At 52.7% G+C, this 18146-nt stretch overlaps 1 protein-coding gene and 1 long non-coding RNA gene across 5 annotated transcripts; one reads left to right on the top strand and one right to left on the bottom strand.

Annotated features, from left to right (window-relative positions):
• Positions 1-1942: 1942 nt before the first annotated feature.
• Positions 1943-13740, top strand: NFE2L1 (NFE2 like bZIP transcription factor 1). Of its 4 annotated transcripts, none has more exons than XM_045837601.1 (6): positions 1943-2068; positions 3592-4622; positions 9269-9484; positions 9897-9986; positions 10206-10364; positions 11148-13740. In XM_045837601.1, the coding sequence occupies exons 2-6, from the start codon at positions 4113-4115 to the stop codon at positions 12489-12491; spliced, it is 2319 nt and encodes a 772-aa protein (XP_045693557.1). In that variant the 5' UTR covers positions 1943-2068; positions 3592-4112; the 3' UTR covers positions 12492-13740. The 4 variants fall into 4 exon arrangements, with proteins under 4 accessions (XP_045693557.1, XP_045693558.1, XP_045693556.1 ...); XM_045837602.1 differs by lacking the exon at positions 1943-2068 and adding an exon at positions 2327-2473 and having other exon boundaries at positions 9302-9484; XM_045837600.1 differs by lacking the exon at positions 1943-2068 and adding an exon at positions 2327-2473.
• Positions 12864-17557, bottom strand: LOC123817758. Its single transcript, XR_006785485.1, has 2 exons — positions 16523-17557; positions 12864-15662 (listed from the first exon to the last, which is right to left on the bottom strand). It is a non-coding gene; the product is annotated as an uncharacterized LOC123817758 (long non-coding RNA).
• Between the last annotated feature and the right edge of the window lie 589 nt (positions 17558-18146).

The raw sequence follows: 18146 nt of genomic DNA, 5'->3' as shown, positions 1-18146 counted from the left end.
TCTATGGTTTTTAAATTATTTACTTATTTTCAGAGAGAGTGGAAGGAAAGAAGAGGGGGAGAGAAACATCCATTGGTTGCCCATAGCATGGCCCCTACGGGGGACCTGACCCACAACTCAGGCATGTGCCCTAACTGGGAATCAAACTGGCAACCTTCAGGTTCACTGGCCAGCACTCAACCCACTGAGCCACACCAGCCAAGGCTCAGTTCTATGAGTCTTGTTTTTAAATATTTCCTTTCTAACTCCCCCCCCCTTAGAATGTCCTTAGAGTTATTGATCACACCTCATTTCTACTCCTTTCGTACCCAATAGTTCTTACCTTTATAGCCTTATTAGTTCAGGGACCAGTCGGTCTCTCATTTCCTTAATAATATGCCCTATCCTTCAAATCCAACTCCTTCAGGTATTAACTTCTGCTTTAAACAGAAATCACAGGCCTGCCTGCTTGAGCTCTCCTTCAGTTATTCAGTATTTATTGTCTACCAAGTTCCAGGCACTGTTCTAGGTTTTGAAGACTCAACAGTTAATGGAGAAAATGCTAGTCCTCATGGCGTGTATTTATATTCTAGCATTTACAGGAAACAAATAGGAAAAGGAATCACTAAAGCATGTCCTCTTTGAATTAGTGTATTAAATGGGTAACTAGCTGGGTAGTTTTCTGAGGACTCAATGAACAGGTGCTGGCGTATATTTCTATGTGGTGAAAGTGGTTTGTAATCTGCAAAACCGCCCAAATGAAGCCTCCTAACTCTCCGAATACGTGATGGACGCTGTGTTCTCGTTGAACCAGTTACCAATTGGCCTCCTCCTTAAGTCGTACAAGGACCGATGGATTACTAGCATCCTCCAGAGTCAAGAATTTGAGTTGACGCCTTTTTGTCCCACAGCTGGGAACAACGCAGTACAAACCCCAACTCAGCGATTGCCTACATGTGGTCTTGGGACCAAGCTGCATAAAATTTACCCAAGTCATTTAATAAGCAGGCAGGTTATTAGGCCGCCACCCCAGAGTAAGTGAATTAGAATCTCTAGACTGGGGCTTCACAATTTGCGGGCTTAACAAGTTCCCCAAGTGATGCTGGGGATAAACAAATGTTTGAATATCACAAGGATGATGGCTAGACAAGATTGGAGAACACCAGAAACTGAGAAAAGTTCCTGAAAGGCTAAACTCGCGGGAGGTTGGGCGGGGAAGACCAGGGAGGGGAGGCGGAGCTCTTCGGGGTGTTTTCATGGTAACAAAAATCTCTAATTATGCCACATCCTTCACACAAGCAGCGTCCCACCATTGCCGTGGCAACCCGTTCCCAGGGCTGTTCCCGCGTTAACTCCTGCTTTGGACACAGATGCACTCATCCCAGACTGGAGAGAGGCGTTCCTCCAGGCCCGGAAGCTAACACAGCTGTTTCCGCTGCCAGCACCCAAGATGGCGATACAACAGTCGCCACCACCCGAAACACATGCTCTGTACTCTGCCTAGACCCGCCCCCACTCTCGGTCTCACTGGACTTTTGCAAGTCACTGTGGGAACCCTCAAAGGGGTAATCCCGCATTCCGGCGGTGACACCGCCTCCCATCCCCAGCCATAGGCCTTTATTCTCCAGCCGAAGAAAGCACTAGAAGCGCTCAGCCTGCACGCTTTGCTCCGCGCCCACCTTGTAATACCTCCTACGGCCGGCGCATGGCGGAGGGGGCCAGGATGTCGGGGGCGGCAGGGCCTTCGCCCCACTTATTGGTGGGCCCACGCCGTGAGGCGGGCCTACATGCCCATTGGACAGTGGATCATGCCCGTCTTGGGAAATCGGGAAAAGAAGGAGGAGGCACACTCAGCCATTGGGCTCTTTCTGCTGTCAATCAAAGTGACATCCGGCGACGGCCACCGTCTCAGTTCGTTGATTGGAGGAACGTGTTGGCCGCAGAGGGTGGGCTTCCGAGTGAGGTGGGAGGAGGGGGCGGGGAGGGAAGCGGAGGCTCGGGAGCTCTAGGCCGGCCGGCGGCGGCAAGGCCGGGACTCGGTTTGAGGACCTGCTGTGGCGGCAGCGGCGGACGCCGAGCTCAGCAGCGGGTATCCGACACAGTCCTTTCCCTGACGGGTGGCGCGCAGCGTCGCGGGGCCGAGGGTTAGGGGCTGAAGGGCGGCGGGGTGGAGCTGAGGGGCAGGAGGCGGGAGCGGGCGGCCGAGCAGGGTTCGCGTCGGGGCCGAGCCCTGGGCCTGTCGGGGAGGGGCCGGGAGTCCGAGGAGACTGCGGGCTCCCGGGTGGGTTGGACTGGGGAGGGCTGAGAGCGCGAGAAGGCGTGGTGGTAGGCCCGGGCTTGGGCGCGGGGTGGGGCCACAGCGCAGGGCGGGATGGGGTTTGGCCGTAAGGGTGGGTCACGGCCAGGAAAGTAGCACTTGTTCGTTGCTGCCCCAGAAGGCTGGAAGCCGAGGACCCGAGAGCGGGCATGGCGACTTGGTCTCAGGCGGACTCTGGTATCCGGGACAGGGTGGGACCGGGCTTAGATCAGAGGCCTTTAGCCTTAACTTGATCTTTAAGGGATCTTGTTCGGTTTCTCGAACTTAATTGGCTCTTGATAGTAATAAATTGCGTGAGAACGGGCAGGCAGTGTAAGCTGAGACTCTGGGTCGCAATTGTGTTTACTCTAACCAAGTAAGCGTGCGTGTGTGTGTGTGTGTGTGTGTGTGTAGGTAGGTGTAGATCCCTATTATCCCTTAGGATGAATTTGGTAGGTGGATCACAACAGTGAAGAGAGCTGTGTCTTGCTTTAAAAGGTTAATTGAAACTCAAAAGTCGAGACCAGAAACTGAAAGACAAGCAAATTTATTACCTCCCCACTTGGCTATCTGGGTTGAGAACTTCGCCATATCCTTCTGTTTTGGCTCAGAAGGTCATGTGAATGAAAATAAAACCTGTCTGTTCAAATGCTGGACCGAAAAATACTGGCTCAACTCCCCCTCCCATATTCCTCTTCGGATACCCTCTCCTGCCTTTTTTTTTTTTTTTTAAATGTGAGGATGATGGGAAAGGGAAATCAGATTTCAAAGTCGAGAAAACAAAAGGCGTTATCCTTCTCTGCAGAGTGGTGACCTGAACGGAGTACGGCCGTTTACACTCTCATCCATTAATAACCTCTTCCTTCCCTGTAGAACTGTGAAGGGGCAGAACTTGTAGGTAGTTTTCTCCTGAGAGCTGGACAACCAACTTTCCTTTAAGATAGGAAATGGACTTCTCATGCTAAAAATAGAAGCTGGGTAGTGGTGTGTGGGGTAGAGGGGAGGGTTGGTCAATCCGACAGCATGTAAACTATTCTGGATGTCCAGGCAGCGTCTGACTTGTCCCCAGCAAGCTGCGTGTTAGGGTGTTGCAGATTTCATATTCAGAAACGGGATCCTTTGATCCTTCGTGAGCAGTACTTCCTTTTATAGTTGTTTTGTCTATAAAAGGTTTTTGCTTTTCAGGGAGTATAATAATTGACTTGTTTTTTCACTCCTGTAAAAGTGGCTGTATAATGTATGTCCTACCTTCTGCCTTGATCCTGGTGTGAAAATTCTGGAACCTTATCCTGGTGCTCTCGTGATTGTCATTTCAGGTTTCTCTGGAAACCCCCCTGGTAAGTGTGGAGGAGGCGGGACACTCTGACCCAAGACAAAAGGCCGGTACCTCCAGCCAAAGAAAATAAACCTTAGGAGAGAGAAGGAAAAACAAAACAAAACAAAACAAAAACCCATCGGCTGTTCCAGAGAACAGCCTGCAGTGGAATCAACAGCGAGGACGACTGACGTGAGTGGGGAAGTGACTGTATGTGGACTGTGGAGAAAGTAAGTCACGTGGGCCCCGAGGGCCTGGACTGGGTGAGGAGCAGCCGTGCTTGCAGAGGTGAGGTGTCGCGAAGGGAGAAGTGAATGTGGTCTGGAGTGTGGCCTTGGCTCCACGGGGTGTGCGTTCCTCCGAGGCCGTCAGGGAGCTCAGCCCCCGTGTTCCGCCGGGGCGGGGTACAGGGTTTGGCACCGAGGGGGGTAACTTGCTGGCTGGAGCAGCAGAACAGTGGCCTTGATTTGTCTTTTGGAAGATTTAAAAACCAAAAAGCATAAACATTGTGGTTCTTCAGCAATGCTTTCTCTGAAGAAATACTTAACGGAAGGACTCCTCCAGTTCACCATTCTGCTGAGTTTGATTGGGGTGCGGGTGGACGTGGATACTTACCTGACCTCACAGCTCCCCCCGCTCCGGGAGATCATCCTGGGGCCCAGTTCCGCCTACACTCAGACCCAGTTCCACAACCTGAGGAACACCTTGGATGGCTATGGTATCCACCCCAAGAGCATAGACCTGGACAATTACTTCACCGCCCGGCGGCTCCTCAGTCAGGTGAGGGCCTTGGACAGGTTCCAGGTGCCGACCACTGAGGTGAACGCCTGGCTGGTCCACCGGGACCCGGAGGGGTCTGTCTCTGGCAGCCAGCCCAGCTCAGGCCTTGCGCTCGAGAGTTCCAGTGGCCTCCAAGATGTGACAGGCCCCGACAACGGGGTGCGAGAAAGCGAATCGGAGCAGGGATTCAGTGAAGATTTGGAGGATTTGGGGGCTGTAGCCCCTCCAGTCAGTGGAGACTTAACCAAAGAGGTTAGTGGCCACGTGGAGGGGTCGGGAGGGGGGAGGGGTCCGGTTGGGCGTGCCGGTGGGTTGGTGCTGGAGAGCTGTGGCGGTCACAGCACTGACCCCTGTAAAGAACCAGAGAGGTTCTGGTGTGTGTGTGTGTGTGTTGGGGGGGGGGTCTCAGACATCGTTCTTGGGTAGAAATGGGCTGAATTGTCTGACGGGGACTGGGGGCTGGAAGCATTTCCTGTGTTGAACCGTTGGCCCACCTCTGAACGTGCTGTCAGGGCGGTGGGAGGTTCTCAGAACATGCCAGTGTGTTCACTGCTCAGATTTCAACATGCCTTCTGGAGGCCTGGGGTGGGGGAGGGAGTCACGTTGTGATGGGCTCCGGCGCGGTGTGTATCTGTTGCTAAGATGCAAATACTTTGTGGACTCTTGCCTTCTGCCTCCCCCCACATCCAAAGCATACTTATCCTGAAGTTCTCCTTTGTGGTTAGTCTCCTTGTTTTAAGGTCCTGATAAGTACTGTCCTGGGCCTGAGCCAAAGGGTAGATTTAGATAGTTATTCTCGGTGCAGTGAGGATCAAGGCTCCATCTTTGCTAAGGCCCCCTGCAGGGAGGAGGAAGGTGAGGCCTGGGAGCTAGAAGAGGAACTGTGTTCTGCGACCTAAATCAGCTTGCTTGGAGCTGTCAGACCATTGGCTCCTGACATGTGGTTGACACACTGTTCTGGGCAGAAAGTGATGCAGATGCCTTTAACGATAGTAATGGCTACTGCTGCGCCTGCCCTACCACCGTGATGATAAGATGGCTTTGAACTCTTACGTTTGGGTCTGGTTTGCCTCTCAGCTCTAAGGAGCTTTAAAGAATGCCCACTGCAGTCTCCTGGCCATTAGGGAAAGAGAATATGAGGTTGCACTGGGTTGGGCTTCCCAGAACCGAGTTTTGGGCATTGGGGTTGGGGAGAGGGGATGTAAAAAGTGTTGGAGACGGTGAACTTGCCTTTTTCTGCCCACCAGTCAGACCAGGTTTTGCCTTCAAGAGTTCTGCCCTTGAGCCTGTTCCTGAGCTCAGTTCTCTGAATGGTAGTGACTGTCAAAACATATGGCTTCCTCTGGGCCAGAGGTCTAAACTGGGGGGATTTTGCTCCCCAGGGGACATGTGGCAGTGTCTAGAGACAGTTTTGGTTGTTACAACTGAGGCAGTGCTGTTGGCATCTAGTGGGGAGAGGCCAGGGATGCTGCTAAACTTCCTAAAAAGCACAAGACAGTCCCCAAATGCCAGTAGTGCCGGGGCTCCGCTGGCTCACACTGGTCTACTTTGAGAGAGACTATAGTGGTCTGAGCATGGGAATGCGTCTTTCCTTAGATCTTACAGTGCCGCTGGGAACTTGGACCTCTCTTCCGCTTCCTCTGTCCTTTCCCTTCAGGTGGACTCCAGCCTTGGTCCACAGTGGTCTGAAGAAGTAGGCCTCCCAGCCTCCTGTTCGGTCCTCCTGCTGCACTGTAGCTCCCCCAGGGGTGGGTGTGACCGGGCTTGCTCTTGGGAACCCTGTAGGGTAGCTCCATTCCCCTTCCTGCCGGAGCCCTCCTGGGATGGCACGTTTGGGTTGTGACGTGCACGGGCGGACTTTTCACCCTGCTTTCCTCCGTTTCTTGGCCTTCACGATGGTTATGTTTTCCCTGACACCAGGCCTTCCCTGCTCCCTTGGGGGGCTGGTGGAGGGTCAGCATTAGGGGCCCAGGTTGGGCATGGGGCAAGGGAGGACTATTATGTGTCCAAAACATTCCCTCAGCAACTCATGGATAAAAATACCCAGGTCTAGAGCATGTGACAGGCGTCACTGGAGCTGGTATTTCCCTGGGTGGCAGCGCTCCCCTGCTGTCAGGCCTGCTCGATGGACAGCCATCGCCCAGGCCCTTGTCAGGGATAGGATTCCCCTCGAGGCTGGCACTCTGCCCAGAGCGAGGTGGCCGGTGTACAGCTCTTTCCAGGCGAGGAGCGGCCTGTGACCAGGGGAACGGACTGTCCCTGAGCTGACCTTAGGCTCTAGGGGAGCAGCAGTGAGGAGGGGAGTCAGAGCTGTGATCTGATTTGTGTCAGGGGCTTCTTTCCTGCTCTCAGAGATGTGGGCCAGGGGCCAGGCAGCCATGCTCCAGGACAGAGCAAGGGTAAAGAGAGTGAGGGGTGCTTGTGGCCCGGCCCTTGGTGTTCCAGAACACCTGCCTACCTCAGAGCTAGCTAGCCTTCAGGCTCGTGTCTTCCTCCTCCTGCCTGGGGCTGGGGCTGGGGCTGGGGCTGGTCAGCACTGTGACATTGCTGCACATGTGCAAGTAGCGTTTTCCCTTCCTCTGGTTCGGCCCGTTGCGGGGCGACAAAGCCACTGGCTGGGTCTGGGTGTACTGGGTTCTCCTGCCCAGCCTGGCGTGTGATCCTCAGGCTGGAGGACGACTGGCCACAGCCCTTGTGAGGAACCGGAAAAGAAACTCCTTCCACTTCCAGGGAACAACTTGAATTCCCGCAGAAGCTTTCAGGAGGAGTGTCTGCCCAGTCCTGAGTGGGTTGGGGAAGCTGGATGCGACTGGAGGGAGAGTGGCACCCCTTCCCCCCAGGGCTCTCACTGCGCCACCCCCGCTGGCTGACTGGGCTGGGTGGGGCTGCCCGCCCCTGGGTGCGTCTCCTTGAGGAGACGGAGGCGGCTCAGAGATGGGCTGGTTCCTTGCGGCAGCTTCTCCAGCTGCCCTGGTGCAGAGATTGGCTACCGGCTGCAGCTAGGTAACAGGCGGTGGGAGGGGATTGGCTCTTTCCGCATCTCCAGCGGAGACTTGGGGGAGGAGATTGGCTCTCGTCGCATCCTAGGTAACGACAGTGGGAGGGGATTGGCTCTTTCCGCAGCCCAGCTGCTGACCTGGGGGAGGGGATTGGTTCTCTGCAGCCTCAGCAGTGACCTGCGGGGTGGGAGGGGGAGGGGATTGGCTCCTTGCTGCAGCCTAGGTAACAAGTTTGGGGGGCGTGGGGAGGGGGAGAGAGGGAGGAGTGGGAGGATAGGCCCAGGAGGGAGCTCGCTTTCCTCTGCAGCCTGAGCACGGAGCATGGGGTGGGAGTCCCATCTCACTGCAGCCTCTGCGGTGAGCTCAGGGTGGGGGCTGCCGGGTGCCTGAGTGGAACTGGGGTTGTGAGGTGGGAGGGGGCTACTCAAGGATGGAGGAAGAGGGCTGGGCTGGGCCGCCCAGGCAGCAGTACGGGCGGGGCACCTCCTCAGGCCCCTCGGAGCTAGCTCGGGGCCACCCTTCCAGCCTGGTGTGCTCCCTGCAAGCCAAGAGCTCCTTGCAGCCCCCTGTCCGGCTTCCCCGCACCGGCTGCCCCGGGGCTCATCTCGGAGACCATGACCCGCCTGGACCGCAGCTCTCACAGTGGTGGGGGCCCTGCCAAAGGGAGCAGACCCCTTAACTCTTTGCTGGCTGGTCACCGGGTGGCCCAGCCCCCCTCTGCTTCTGGGTCCAGGGCTTCTGTTCAGGTTGGTGTATGTGGGGAGACCAGAGGGAAAGGTACACGTGGTGGGAGGTCTCAGGATCCGGGAGGGTTGTGGTGGGGAAGGGTACTTGGTCAGGGCTAGGGGAGGTGGGTCTCATCTGTGGATACTGCTTTCTGAAAAGTGCCGGCTTTTTAACCTCTGAGTGGAAGGCAACAGTGTAGTGTTTCTTTAGCCATAGGGGGTGGCGTGTGTAAAAAAAGCCTGAATAGCTCTTATTTATTGGGGTTCTATGCTGGTGGCAATGGGGGTGGCAGTTGGTGCAGGAACTTTCAGATCCACCAGGGTAGGGCAGAAGGGAGGCGTTTTGGTACCTGAGGCAGCAGTTGCGGCCAAGTGGTGATGGGGGCTGTGTCCTTGAGTGGATTGACTGATGGGGAGTGAGCCCTGGGGTGTGGTAAGGAAGTGAGAGCTCTGGTGGAAGGGGGCACCTCCGAGCAGGCCTTGGCAGGGGTGGGGTGCCCAGTGAGAATCAGCTGACTGCTTGAAGCTCTCCTGGGATCAGCAGCTTGCTAGGATCAGCTGAGAGTGGGGGTTCTGGCAGGGATGGATCTTGAGGTGAGCCTGGGCTTTAGGAGTTGTGGGTGTTCAGCCTTACTCCTGCCTTAGCCAGGGAAGGGGGAATGACTTTAGGAAGGGCTGGAGACAGCCAGTCGTTGTCATTGGTTGCATCAGGTGGTTGCAAATGCAGGGATTTTCCTCTCTAGCCCACCCCACCCCTTTATGCAAATGAAATGGCACCACAGGCTGATGCAAGCCTGGCCACCACAAAGCAATTCTGCATGACAATTCACCTTTGCTTGCTGTGGCCAGCTTCCTACAAACCATGTTTTAAGGGATTCCCATTTCCCCAGTGATTAATGTCTGAACTTGCCCTTTCCTCCTCAGAGGAGGTGGCTCTACCTTTTGGCTGGGCTGTTTCTGGTTCAGTTCCTCAGCCCACAGACCTCCTGGGGTGTTTTGGAAGCTGGTGTCTGAAAGTGGATAGATGGAGCCTTGCTGGCACAGAGTGGCAGGGAGTAGAGTCTGGGAGGGAACAATGGGAGTGATGCTAGGAAGGACCTCTGAGAAGCAGGGCAGGGAGGGAGGGAGGGGCCGCTGGACCAGCGGGCTAAAGTCATGGTGATCTGTCTTTCAGGACATAGATCTGATTGACATCCTTTGGCGACAGGATATTGACCTGGGGGCTGGGCGTGAGGTTTTTGACTATAGTCATCGCCAGAAAGAGCAGGATGTGGATAAGGAACTGCAAGATGGAGCGGAGCAGGAGGACACCTGGCCAGGCGAGGGCGCAGAAGTTCTGGCACGAAACCTGCTAGTGGATGGAGAAACTGGGGAGAGCTTCCCTGCCCAGGTACTCTCACCTCTGTTCAGTCCCAGAAACTTCTTAGAGAAGGCAGTCGTGTCCATGGGAGGGACGTGTATGTATATTTTGGGCTGGGGTCTCCAGGTCAGTCCCAGTGAATGGACTGAGAAAGGAGGAGTGGATGAGCAGAACGGAACAGAGGGGCCAGGCCTTAGCAACAAACAGTCCAGAGGAGGCAGAGCACCTAGCAGACCCTACCACCGTCAAGGCTCCTCCACCCTCTTGTTCTCCCCTAGAGTTGGGGACCTAGGGTTAGTCACTGGCCCAGGAGTGGAGGGAGAGCGCAGACACAGACACAGGTCCTCGGTCCGCAGCGCCTTGGGGAAGCTGAGGAAGAGGCTTCAAGCCTGCAGGCAGCCAAAGCCCAGATGAGTCAGACTTACAGTTGCTGTTGCCACAGGTGCCTGGTGGGGAGGACCAGACAGCCCTGTCCCTGGAAGAGTGCCTTAGGCTGCTGGAGGCCACCTGCCCCTTTGGGGAGAATGCTGAGGTGAGCAGGACTCCAGGAAGAGCCCCCAAGCCAGCAGGGCACACGGAGTTCCTCTGTGGGTGCCTGGGGGCCGACTCTTGGTGCTGCTGGCCTTGTCCTGGCTGCTGGGGGTGAATCAGAGGAAGGAAGGAACAGAGCCTCAGGTGGCAGTCTTTGGGAGGAAAGCAGAAGGCTGGTCTTGCCTTCTTTCTCTGTTAAAGCTTCTGTGTTTTGCTCTAGTTTCCAGCAGACATTTCCAGCTTAACAGAAGCAGTGCCTAGTGAGAGTGAGCCCCCAGGTCTTCAGAACAACCTCTTGTCTCCTCTCCTGACGGGGACAGAGTCACCGTTTGATTTGGAACAGCAGTGGCAAGATCTCATGTCCATCATGGAAATGCAGGTAGGACTATCAGAACAGGGCACGAATCTACCGGACTTTGTGGTGTCTTAGCACTCAGTTGCTTTCCCCCCGTGGAAGAGAAAGCCTACCATCTCTACCTAATCCATAGGAAAGTGGGGACACCGAGAGGCAACTGTCTAGGTGTCTCCCTGGGCCAGTAGGGGGAAGTCAGGAGTAGGGTTTGGGTGAAAACCCCAGGGCTTGAGCCCTTTGGAGTGGGCCTGCCTCCGAGGCATGCCGTCTTTCCCTTCAAGCAGACAGCCACTTGGCTGGGTGCTCCCAAGGGCCAGGGTGAGTAAAAGCTGCCATCCGAGCAGGGCTTCACAGCCACCGTCATCTCATTTGGCTCTCGAAGTCATCTAGTGAGCCCTTTATCACCTTAAAGGTGCAGAAATGGAAGCTCAGAGAGGTTGAGAGAGATGCCCATGGTCATAGAGCAAGTAGTGTAGCTAGGTGTTCGCACTCCAAGGCTTGGTTTTCTTTTTACTGTGCTGATTTTGCAGTGAAACGGTAGTCATTGTGAGGTGTTTTCTTGAGTCTCCTTCCAAAATGAGGAAGAGTGTGGCCAAATACGAGCTGGTCAGTCCCGCACTGGGGTGGAGTACATGGGGAGGAACCCATCTCTGCCCAGCCTAGTGGAGGGACCGGGGCCAGGAGCTGATGCTCTGGTCTTCATACCCATGCGATTGTGTCTGTGCTGGGTGCCTGCTAGTGTTAGCCCCCAGCCTCACCTGGGGAGGGAGTCTGCACTGAGTGAAGGGTGACACTCTTCTTCCCTCCCAGGCCATGGAAGTCAACACATCAACCAGTGAGATCCTGTACAATGCCCCTCCTGGAGACCCACTGAGCACCAACTACAGCCTTGCCCCCAACACTCCCATCAATCAGAATGTCAGCCTGCATCAGGCGTCTCTGGGAGGCTGCAGCCAGGACTTCCCGATCTTCAGCCCCGAGGTGGAGAACCTGCCTGTGGCCAGCAGCTCCACTTTGCTCCCACTGGTCCCCAGTAATTCCACCAGCCTCAACTCCACCTTTGGCTCTACCAACCTGGCAGGTCTCTTCTTTCCGCCCCAGCTCAATGGCACAGCCAATGACACCGTAGGCCCCGACCTGCCTGACCCACTTGGGGGTCTGTTAGATGAAGCCATGCTGGATGAGATCAGCCTGATGGACCTGGCCATAGAGGAAGGCTTTAACTCCGTGCAGGCCTCCCAGCTTGAAGAGGAATTTGACTCTGACTCAGGCCTCTCCTTGGACTCCAGCCATAGCCCTTCCTCTCTGAGCAGCTCTGAAGGCAGTTCTTCTTCCTCCTCTTCCTCTTCCTCCTCCTCCTCTGCTTCTTCCTCAGCCTCTTCCTCCTTTTCTGAGGAAGGTGCTGTCGGCTACAGCTCTGACTCTGAAACTCTGGATCTGGAAGAGGCAGAGGGCGCTGTGGGCTACCAGCCTGAGTATTCCAAGTTCTGCCGCATGAGCTACCAGGATCCGTCTCAGCTCTCCTGCCTGCCCTACTTGGAGCACGTGGGCCACAACCACACGTACAACATGGCACCCAGTGCCCTTGACTCCGCTGACCTGCCACCACCCAGCACTCTCAAGAAGGGCAGCAAGGAGAAGCAGGCCGACTTCCTAGACAAGCAGATGAGCCGGGACGAGCACCGAGCCCGAGCCATGAAGATCCCCTTCACCAATGACAAGATCATCAACCTGCCTGTGGAGGAATTCAATGAGCTGCTGTCCAAATACCAGCTCAGCGAAGCCCAGCTGAGCCTCATCCGGGACATCCGGCGCCGGGGCAAGAACAAGATGGCAGCACAGAACTGCCGCAAGCGCAAGCTGGACACCATCCTGAACCTGGAGCGGGATGTGGAGGACCTGCAGCGCGATAAAGCCCGACTGCTGCGGGAGAAGGTGGAGTTCCTCCGGTCCCTGCGGCAGATGAAGCAGAAGGTCCAGAGCCTGTACCAGGAGGTGTTTGGGCGGCTGCGAGATGAGAACGGGCGACCTTACTCACCCAGTCAGTATGCTCTCCAGTATGCCGGGGATGGCAGTGTCCTCCTCATTCCCCGCACCCTGGCTGACCAGCAGGCCCGGCGACAGGAGAGGAAGCCAAAGGACCGGAGAAAGTGAGCCTGGGGTGGAAGGGGGGTTGACGCTCACCAAGATTGAAACTGGAGAAGGGCTGGGCCTGGACCTGGACCTACAGCAGGGGGACTTGAATGCCTTCTTATCCAATAGATCTTCTCAGATGGGATGACTGTCGGTCAGTGGAAGAGGCGGGCGCAGGTGCTGTCTGGCTCAGCTTCCCCCACTGGGGAGAGTGGAAATAGCCAGACTGTTTGGGTGGACAGGGTCCTCACTCATCCCCCTTTCATTTGAGGGAAGGGGCAGGGTGGTGATGGCAGTGATGGAGGCTGACAAAGGGAAAGGAAGGGACTTGTGAAAGGAGACAAAGGTAGTAGAAAGTCTCATTCTAGGAAGAGGAAGGAAAGAAACCAAAAAAAAAAAAAAAAAAAAAATCAAAGCTTGAAGAAAAAAGTGCAGGTTAAGATTGAATCTGACCAGGATTCCAGGCAGCAGGTTTTAGGTGGGACTAGGTCATTGGTGTGAGTAAACCCCACTTCACCCCAGGGGAGGGGTGGAACAGACAGGGTGGGTTCTGGGAGGGGCTTTGTGAACTCTTTCTGCTCCCACACTTTGGCATCCCTGAAGGGGAGGCTCTTCGATATCTCCTTGAATGTTTCAGTGCTGGGGAGCCACTGGGACCCGATACTAGCTAGCTTGGAGAAGGTTAGGGTTAAAGGGTGGGGCGAACAGGAGAGGATCACAAGGCCCAGTGTTGCAGGAGCCCCAACACCAAGCATGCCACTCACTGCCCTGCCACTCCATCTCCCTTGGTGCCCAGTCACCCCTGAGCTGAGGCTCCCACAACTCCATCAGAACCTGCATGCAAATGCTGTTCTCTTCCTGGCCCCTCACTAGCTGCCCAGAGCTCTTCCGCAGCTGGGGTGCTGGCAGTGCCCCCAGTGATGGGCCTGCAGCCTCTTGGGGGCTGTTTTGAGGCAGGGGGACGATGTGGAGAAGCCAGGCAGTATTCAGCACAATACTGAGGAGTGACCCCCTCAGGTCTCCCACCAACAACTGGGCTTGTCACTGGAAAAGACAAACTACAAAACCCAGCAACAACAAAACTAGTCCTCTTAGAGTTTCCTGCGCTTTTTTTTTTCCCCTAAGGGCTTTGAGCCCTGTTTCACTTATAGGGTCTAGAATGCTTGTGTTGAGTAACAAGGAGATACCCCAATATTCAAAGCTGCTAAATGTTCTCTTTGCCATAAAGACTCCGTGTAACTGTGTGAACATTTGGGATTTTTCTCCTCCATCCCGAGGTCTCCGTCTGCTTTCTTTTTTGGGTGTCTTCCTAGGAGAATGAGAAGTGCATGTAATGGCGGTTGAGAGCACCTTCCCCCACCCCAGGCTCTTGGCTACAGGCGGCTTGTCAGCACCCCCAGCTCAGCTAGGGCTCCTGGAGGACTGCCTGGGGGAGGCAGAGAGGGAAGTGCCAAGGTGGCCATATGGTTCCAGGACCAGTGTCTTTATTTTTTAAAATGTCTGCTACTGCTGCCCCCCGCATCCATTTGGAATAACAGGAATGCTTTGAGTGGGGGAAGTGCCGAGTCTCCCCATTTGGAGTGGGGCGGGCAACACATTAACTGAGCAGTAGGAGCCTGGGAAGTGCTTTTATAAATTATTTTCCTTGTAGATTTTATTTTTAATTTATCTGTGACCTGCCAGGGAGGGGAGAGAAGAGAGAGGAGGTTGTGAACACAAGACAAAATAAAATAAAATGGATGATTCATTCTCAAGTGCAGTTTTTCCCTATCTTGGAATTAAACAGTGAATAGGCCTCACAAGCGCTGGCCATTGTGTGATTGAGGCAGAGCTCACACCAGAAAGGGAGAGGCTGATGAGTTAAGTAAGACAAAATAGTCTTAACTGCTGTATTGGTAAGCCTTCCACGCAGGTGTTACGTACCTCTACAGGGTTTGCCAGCTCTGACCTCTCGGAGGAAGGATTCAGACTCCTTTTGGTCTTTCTCATAGGGTAGGCTAGGTGGAGCTGGTGTCACCTGGCCCAGCTCTGTATTTCCTGTCCACCTGTAACAGACTGCATTTATCTTGACTATGCTGTTACTTCTCGGGTGGCCCCACCTGCCAGAGAGCTGCAGAGCACTGGAATGTAGTCACACTGACAACTGTGATGTGAAAACCTGAGAATCAACAGGACCAACACATGCCAGGTGCTTCTGTTGAAGAGAGTAAGGCCATAGGGCTTGAGAAACAGGAAGCCAGACTCCAGGTTTTGAGGCATCGGAAAACCCCAGCTGAGGTGACCAGAACCTGTCCTCCCTCCAAAACACTGGACAATACCAAGCCTTTGACGTGTTGAATGTGACAAGGTACTGGGTGGTTTCTGGAACTGCCACATGCCCATCTTGAGGTAGGTAGCAAATGCCTGAGGAATGATGGCTCACTGGCAGTCTGAGATGCTCGGACAAGGTTTACGACCAGAAGCTGTGATCTTGAGTTCCCCTGTACCACTGTGTGACCTGGCTCGGCCTCGTCCTTCAGTGATGCTGCGAGTTTATCCTAAGGAATGGAATAAAATTCCGGGAGTAACGTTGATTTCTTAAATTTGTTTCAGTTTATAATGGTTTTCCCCTCATCTCTAGTTGGAAAGATTTGGTCATATAAACAAGCTCTTCCCTAATTAGAAATTAGTATTTGTCAGCCAGATAAAACCAAGACTCTTAAAGGAAAAAAAGACTATAAAAATGTTTGAAAAACTGACTTGTTGATAAAAAACAAATTATATATATATATGAGTAAACTGACAAAATTCAGAGAGTAATACTTTTTTATCCCTTCTAGAACTGTGTAGGTACTTGGGTCTGTTTCATATAGTATTAGGCTATAAATTTTATCTTTTGCAACTTACATTTTTTAGCTTATTTGATGTAAAGATTTTTCAAGGGAAAAACCCTCCCTCACCCCCTTTGCTAGAGTTGCCTCTGCTCTTGAAGTATTTTGTCACGCCCCTCTCCCATGTCCCCTTGTGGAGACATGCACCGTTGTGTCTGAGATCACACTGCTGATTAGCTGGGGCTGTGAGCCAAGTTGGTCAGCACTGCTGTGGGGCTGACCTCTTTTGCTGCTGGCAGGTGGAGTTGGTGTTCAGCTTCAAGGTTTTTTCTGGCAGGGAGATATGAGGACTCAAGTAAGGTCTGTGAAAGAGCTGTTACACCTAAGACAGGAAGTGAGAAGAGATTGTAGGGTTGGCAAGGAGATGAACAGACTTCGATCCTTAACTAAGGACCAAACTTCAGCATGACCTGCTAGGGTGGGGATAGGAGGTTTGCTTTGTCTTGACCTCAGCAGTTCTGGGCGTCATTCAAATCAATTTTCCATACATCTTAATTCATGCAAGAAGATGAAAAGAGACCCATTGTTTCAACATCTGCCCTGCACAGAACTCATCAATGAAGGGGGTGGGGGGAGCGCTATAGTGATCTAGAGCCAACGTCTGCAAGACCTGGCCTCGGAGGGTGACTCCCTGCCCTCACTAGGGAAAACTAGAAACAAACTAGTCAAACAGCTGGCAGTCTGGCAGGTACTTTCCAAAGAACCTGTCATCTTCAGGGTACCTTAGTCCCCACTTTCACAACCCCAGGTTACATCAGACCTTGCTGCTCTACAGGTTCCTTTTGCAAATAGCTGGAAAAACAAGTGTCTTGCAGGCAAAACAACAGCCCCACCACCCTCCCGGTCATCTACGTCATACCCAGTAGGCACTGACCTAGAGCAACAACGTAGAAGCTCAAACAGTAGTTTCAAAGGCACATCCAACCAGAAGTTAAATCCCTTAACCTAATTTCGTTAATTAATGCTATCTATACACAAATACAAGTACCAGACTGGTGTCTCTCTGGAAGTCCTTTTCCCAGCCAAGTGTAGAAATTTTCTAGCAAAACCCATGTGCTTGACTGGTTATTGTTAAGTGGTTAAGCCCTATTTTAGTACCATGAATTCACCCGGGAAGTGGATAAGGACCCAAAGACCCCTGACTTGACCTTTTGTCAGTGTACCAAGAACAGTAACTCTCACCTTTCTTCTCACACAGAGGTCCATGATCCTCCTTGCCTCTAGTTCTGACTTCATCGTGGAACATGCAGGGACTCTGGGGAATACATGGGACTTTAACATCTGATTGGAGTTCTAGTCCTTGTTCTGCCCAGGGATTCTTTGAAAGTTCACATCTGCCTGAATTAGTTGAGAAACAGAACCCAGCGCACAAGTTGTCTCCTGAGGAGAGGATGGGCCTTGCTAAAGAGGTGTGTTTTCAAAACTAGTTGCATAGAAACTCATCTCCCTTTTTTGGTACACAAAAATACCAGTGACAGTCTTCAAGTTGGTTCTTTTCCAGTCTAACTTTAACTACAGACTGGAAGAGAGAGGCTGCACAGTATCTGTTACTTCATTCCAGATGCTATTTCATCCAAGGAAACAAAACCTGGTTCAGTTCACATGGGGAGACGTGGAAGAAGACCAGAGTTGGTGCTCTGCCCTGTCCCAGAGCCAGGCCCCAGAGCTGCCCAGCTTGACCCCAGGCTATGCAAACTGTAAACAGGGCAGGACTGGTCAAAGTCAACTGGACCGAAAAGTCCACGTGGGGCAGAGAGGAGAGTGGCTTTGGTACTGTCACCACTATGCAAACCAACAAGGTCACAGTGCAGACCCAGACCTGCTACTGAGTGTTTTAACACAAGTTATTTAAAATAAAAAAAAAACTATAGAAATGAATTGTCAGCACATACTCTAATTTAATGTTTCAACTTTACCTTGAAGCTCTGCCACATCAATGGCCTAAGGGGGAAAAAAGCCTTAGACACAGATTACAGTTGACCTTTGAACAATGTGCTTGAATCACACAGGTCCACATATGTGGATTTTTAAAAATAAATACTGTAATTGTATTTCCATTTATGATTTCAAAAATAACATTTTTTCCCCTTTAAGAATATATATAGTATGTAACACATAGTACATTTTATAGTACTTAAAAATGTGTTACTTGACTGTTAGTAGTATTGGTAAGCCACCTTCTGGTCAACAGCAGGCTACTGACCTACTGTTTTTCAGTAGACGGGTTACTTGTGGATTTCAACTGCGTGGGGTAGGGGTATCAGTGCCCCAACCCCCGTGTTGTTCAAGGGTCAACTAACTGTCCTACTCTACTTGCTGTCACAGAGCAGAGCCAACTATACTTTTCATCCCTGCAGATGGTTTCATTTCAGATTTCATTTGCTTTCAACGTTTAGCAGGAAGCTCTCAAGGCCAAGGTCAATTAAAAGTCATTCATAAAAGGGATGAGCAACTCGAACACATTGGCTAGGAGAGCAGTAACTTTTGGAGAAAACCTCAATGCTGGATAGTCAAACCAAGGGTAATGTACATACAGATCAGGGAATGAAGGTTGTCTGGGGATCTTTTAAGCTCCTCTATCAAACTTCCTCATCCACACACCAGAACACCAGGACGCCTCTGGTGAAGCCAACTCCTTCCTTTACTAAGCTGAATGCTGGCCTGGTAGTGATTCTAGTACTTAAATTCTAGAGGAGGGAAAACACTGAGTCTGGACTTAATTCAGTCCTATTAGGTCTAAATTTTTAAGTGAGAATATCTTCATAAAAAGATCCAACTTGCAGATCAAACTAATACTAATACCAAT

The sequence above is a fragment of the Phyllostomus hastatus genome, unplaced genomic scaffold, assembly GCF_019186645.2.
Source record: "Phyllostomus hastatus isolate PE091 unplaced genomic scaffold, TTU_PhHast_1.1 phas_contig_210, whole genome shotgun sequence".
In the NCBI taxonomy this organism is placed as follows: domain Eukaryota; kingdom Metazoa; phylum Chordata; class Mammalia; order Chiroptera; family Phyllostomidae; genus Phyllostomus; species Phyllostomus hastatus.
The sequence above is the reverse complement of the archived record's forward strand: the minus strand, read 5'-3'. Positions and strand labels throughout refer to the sequence as shown.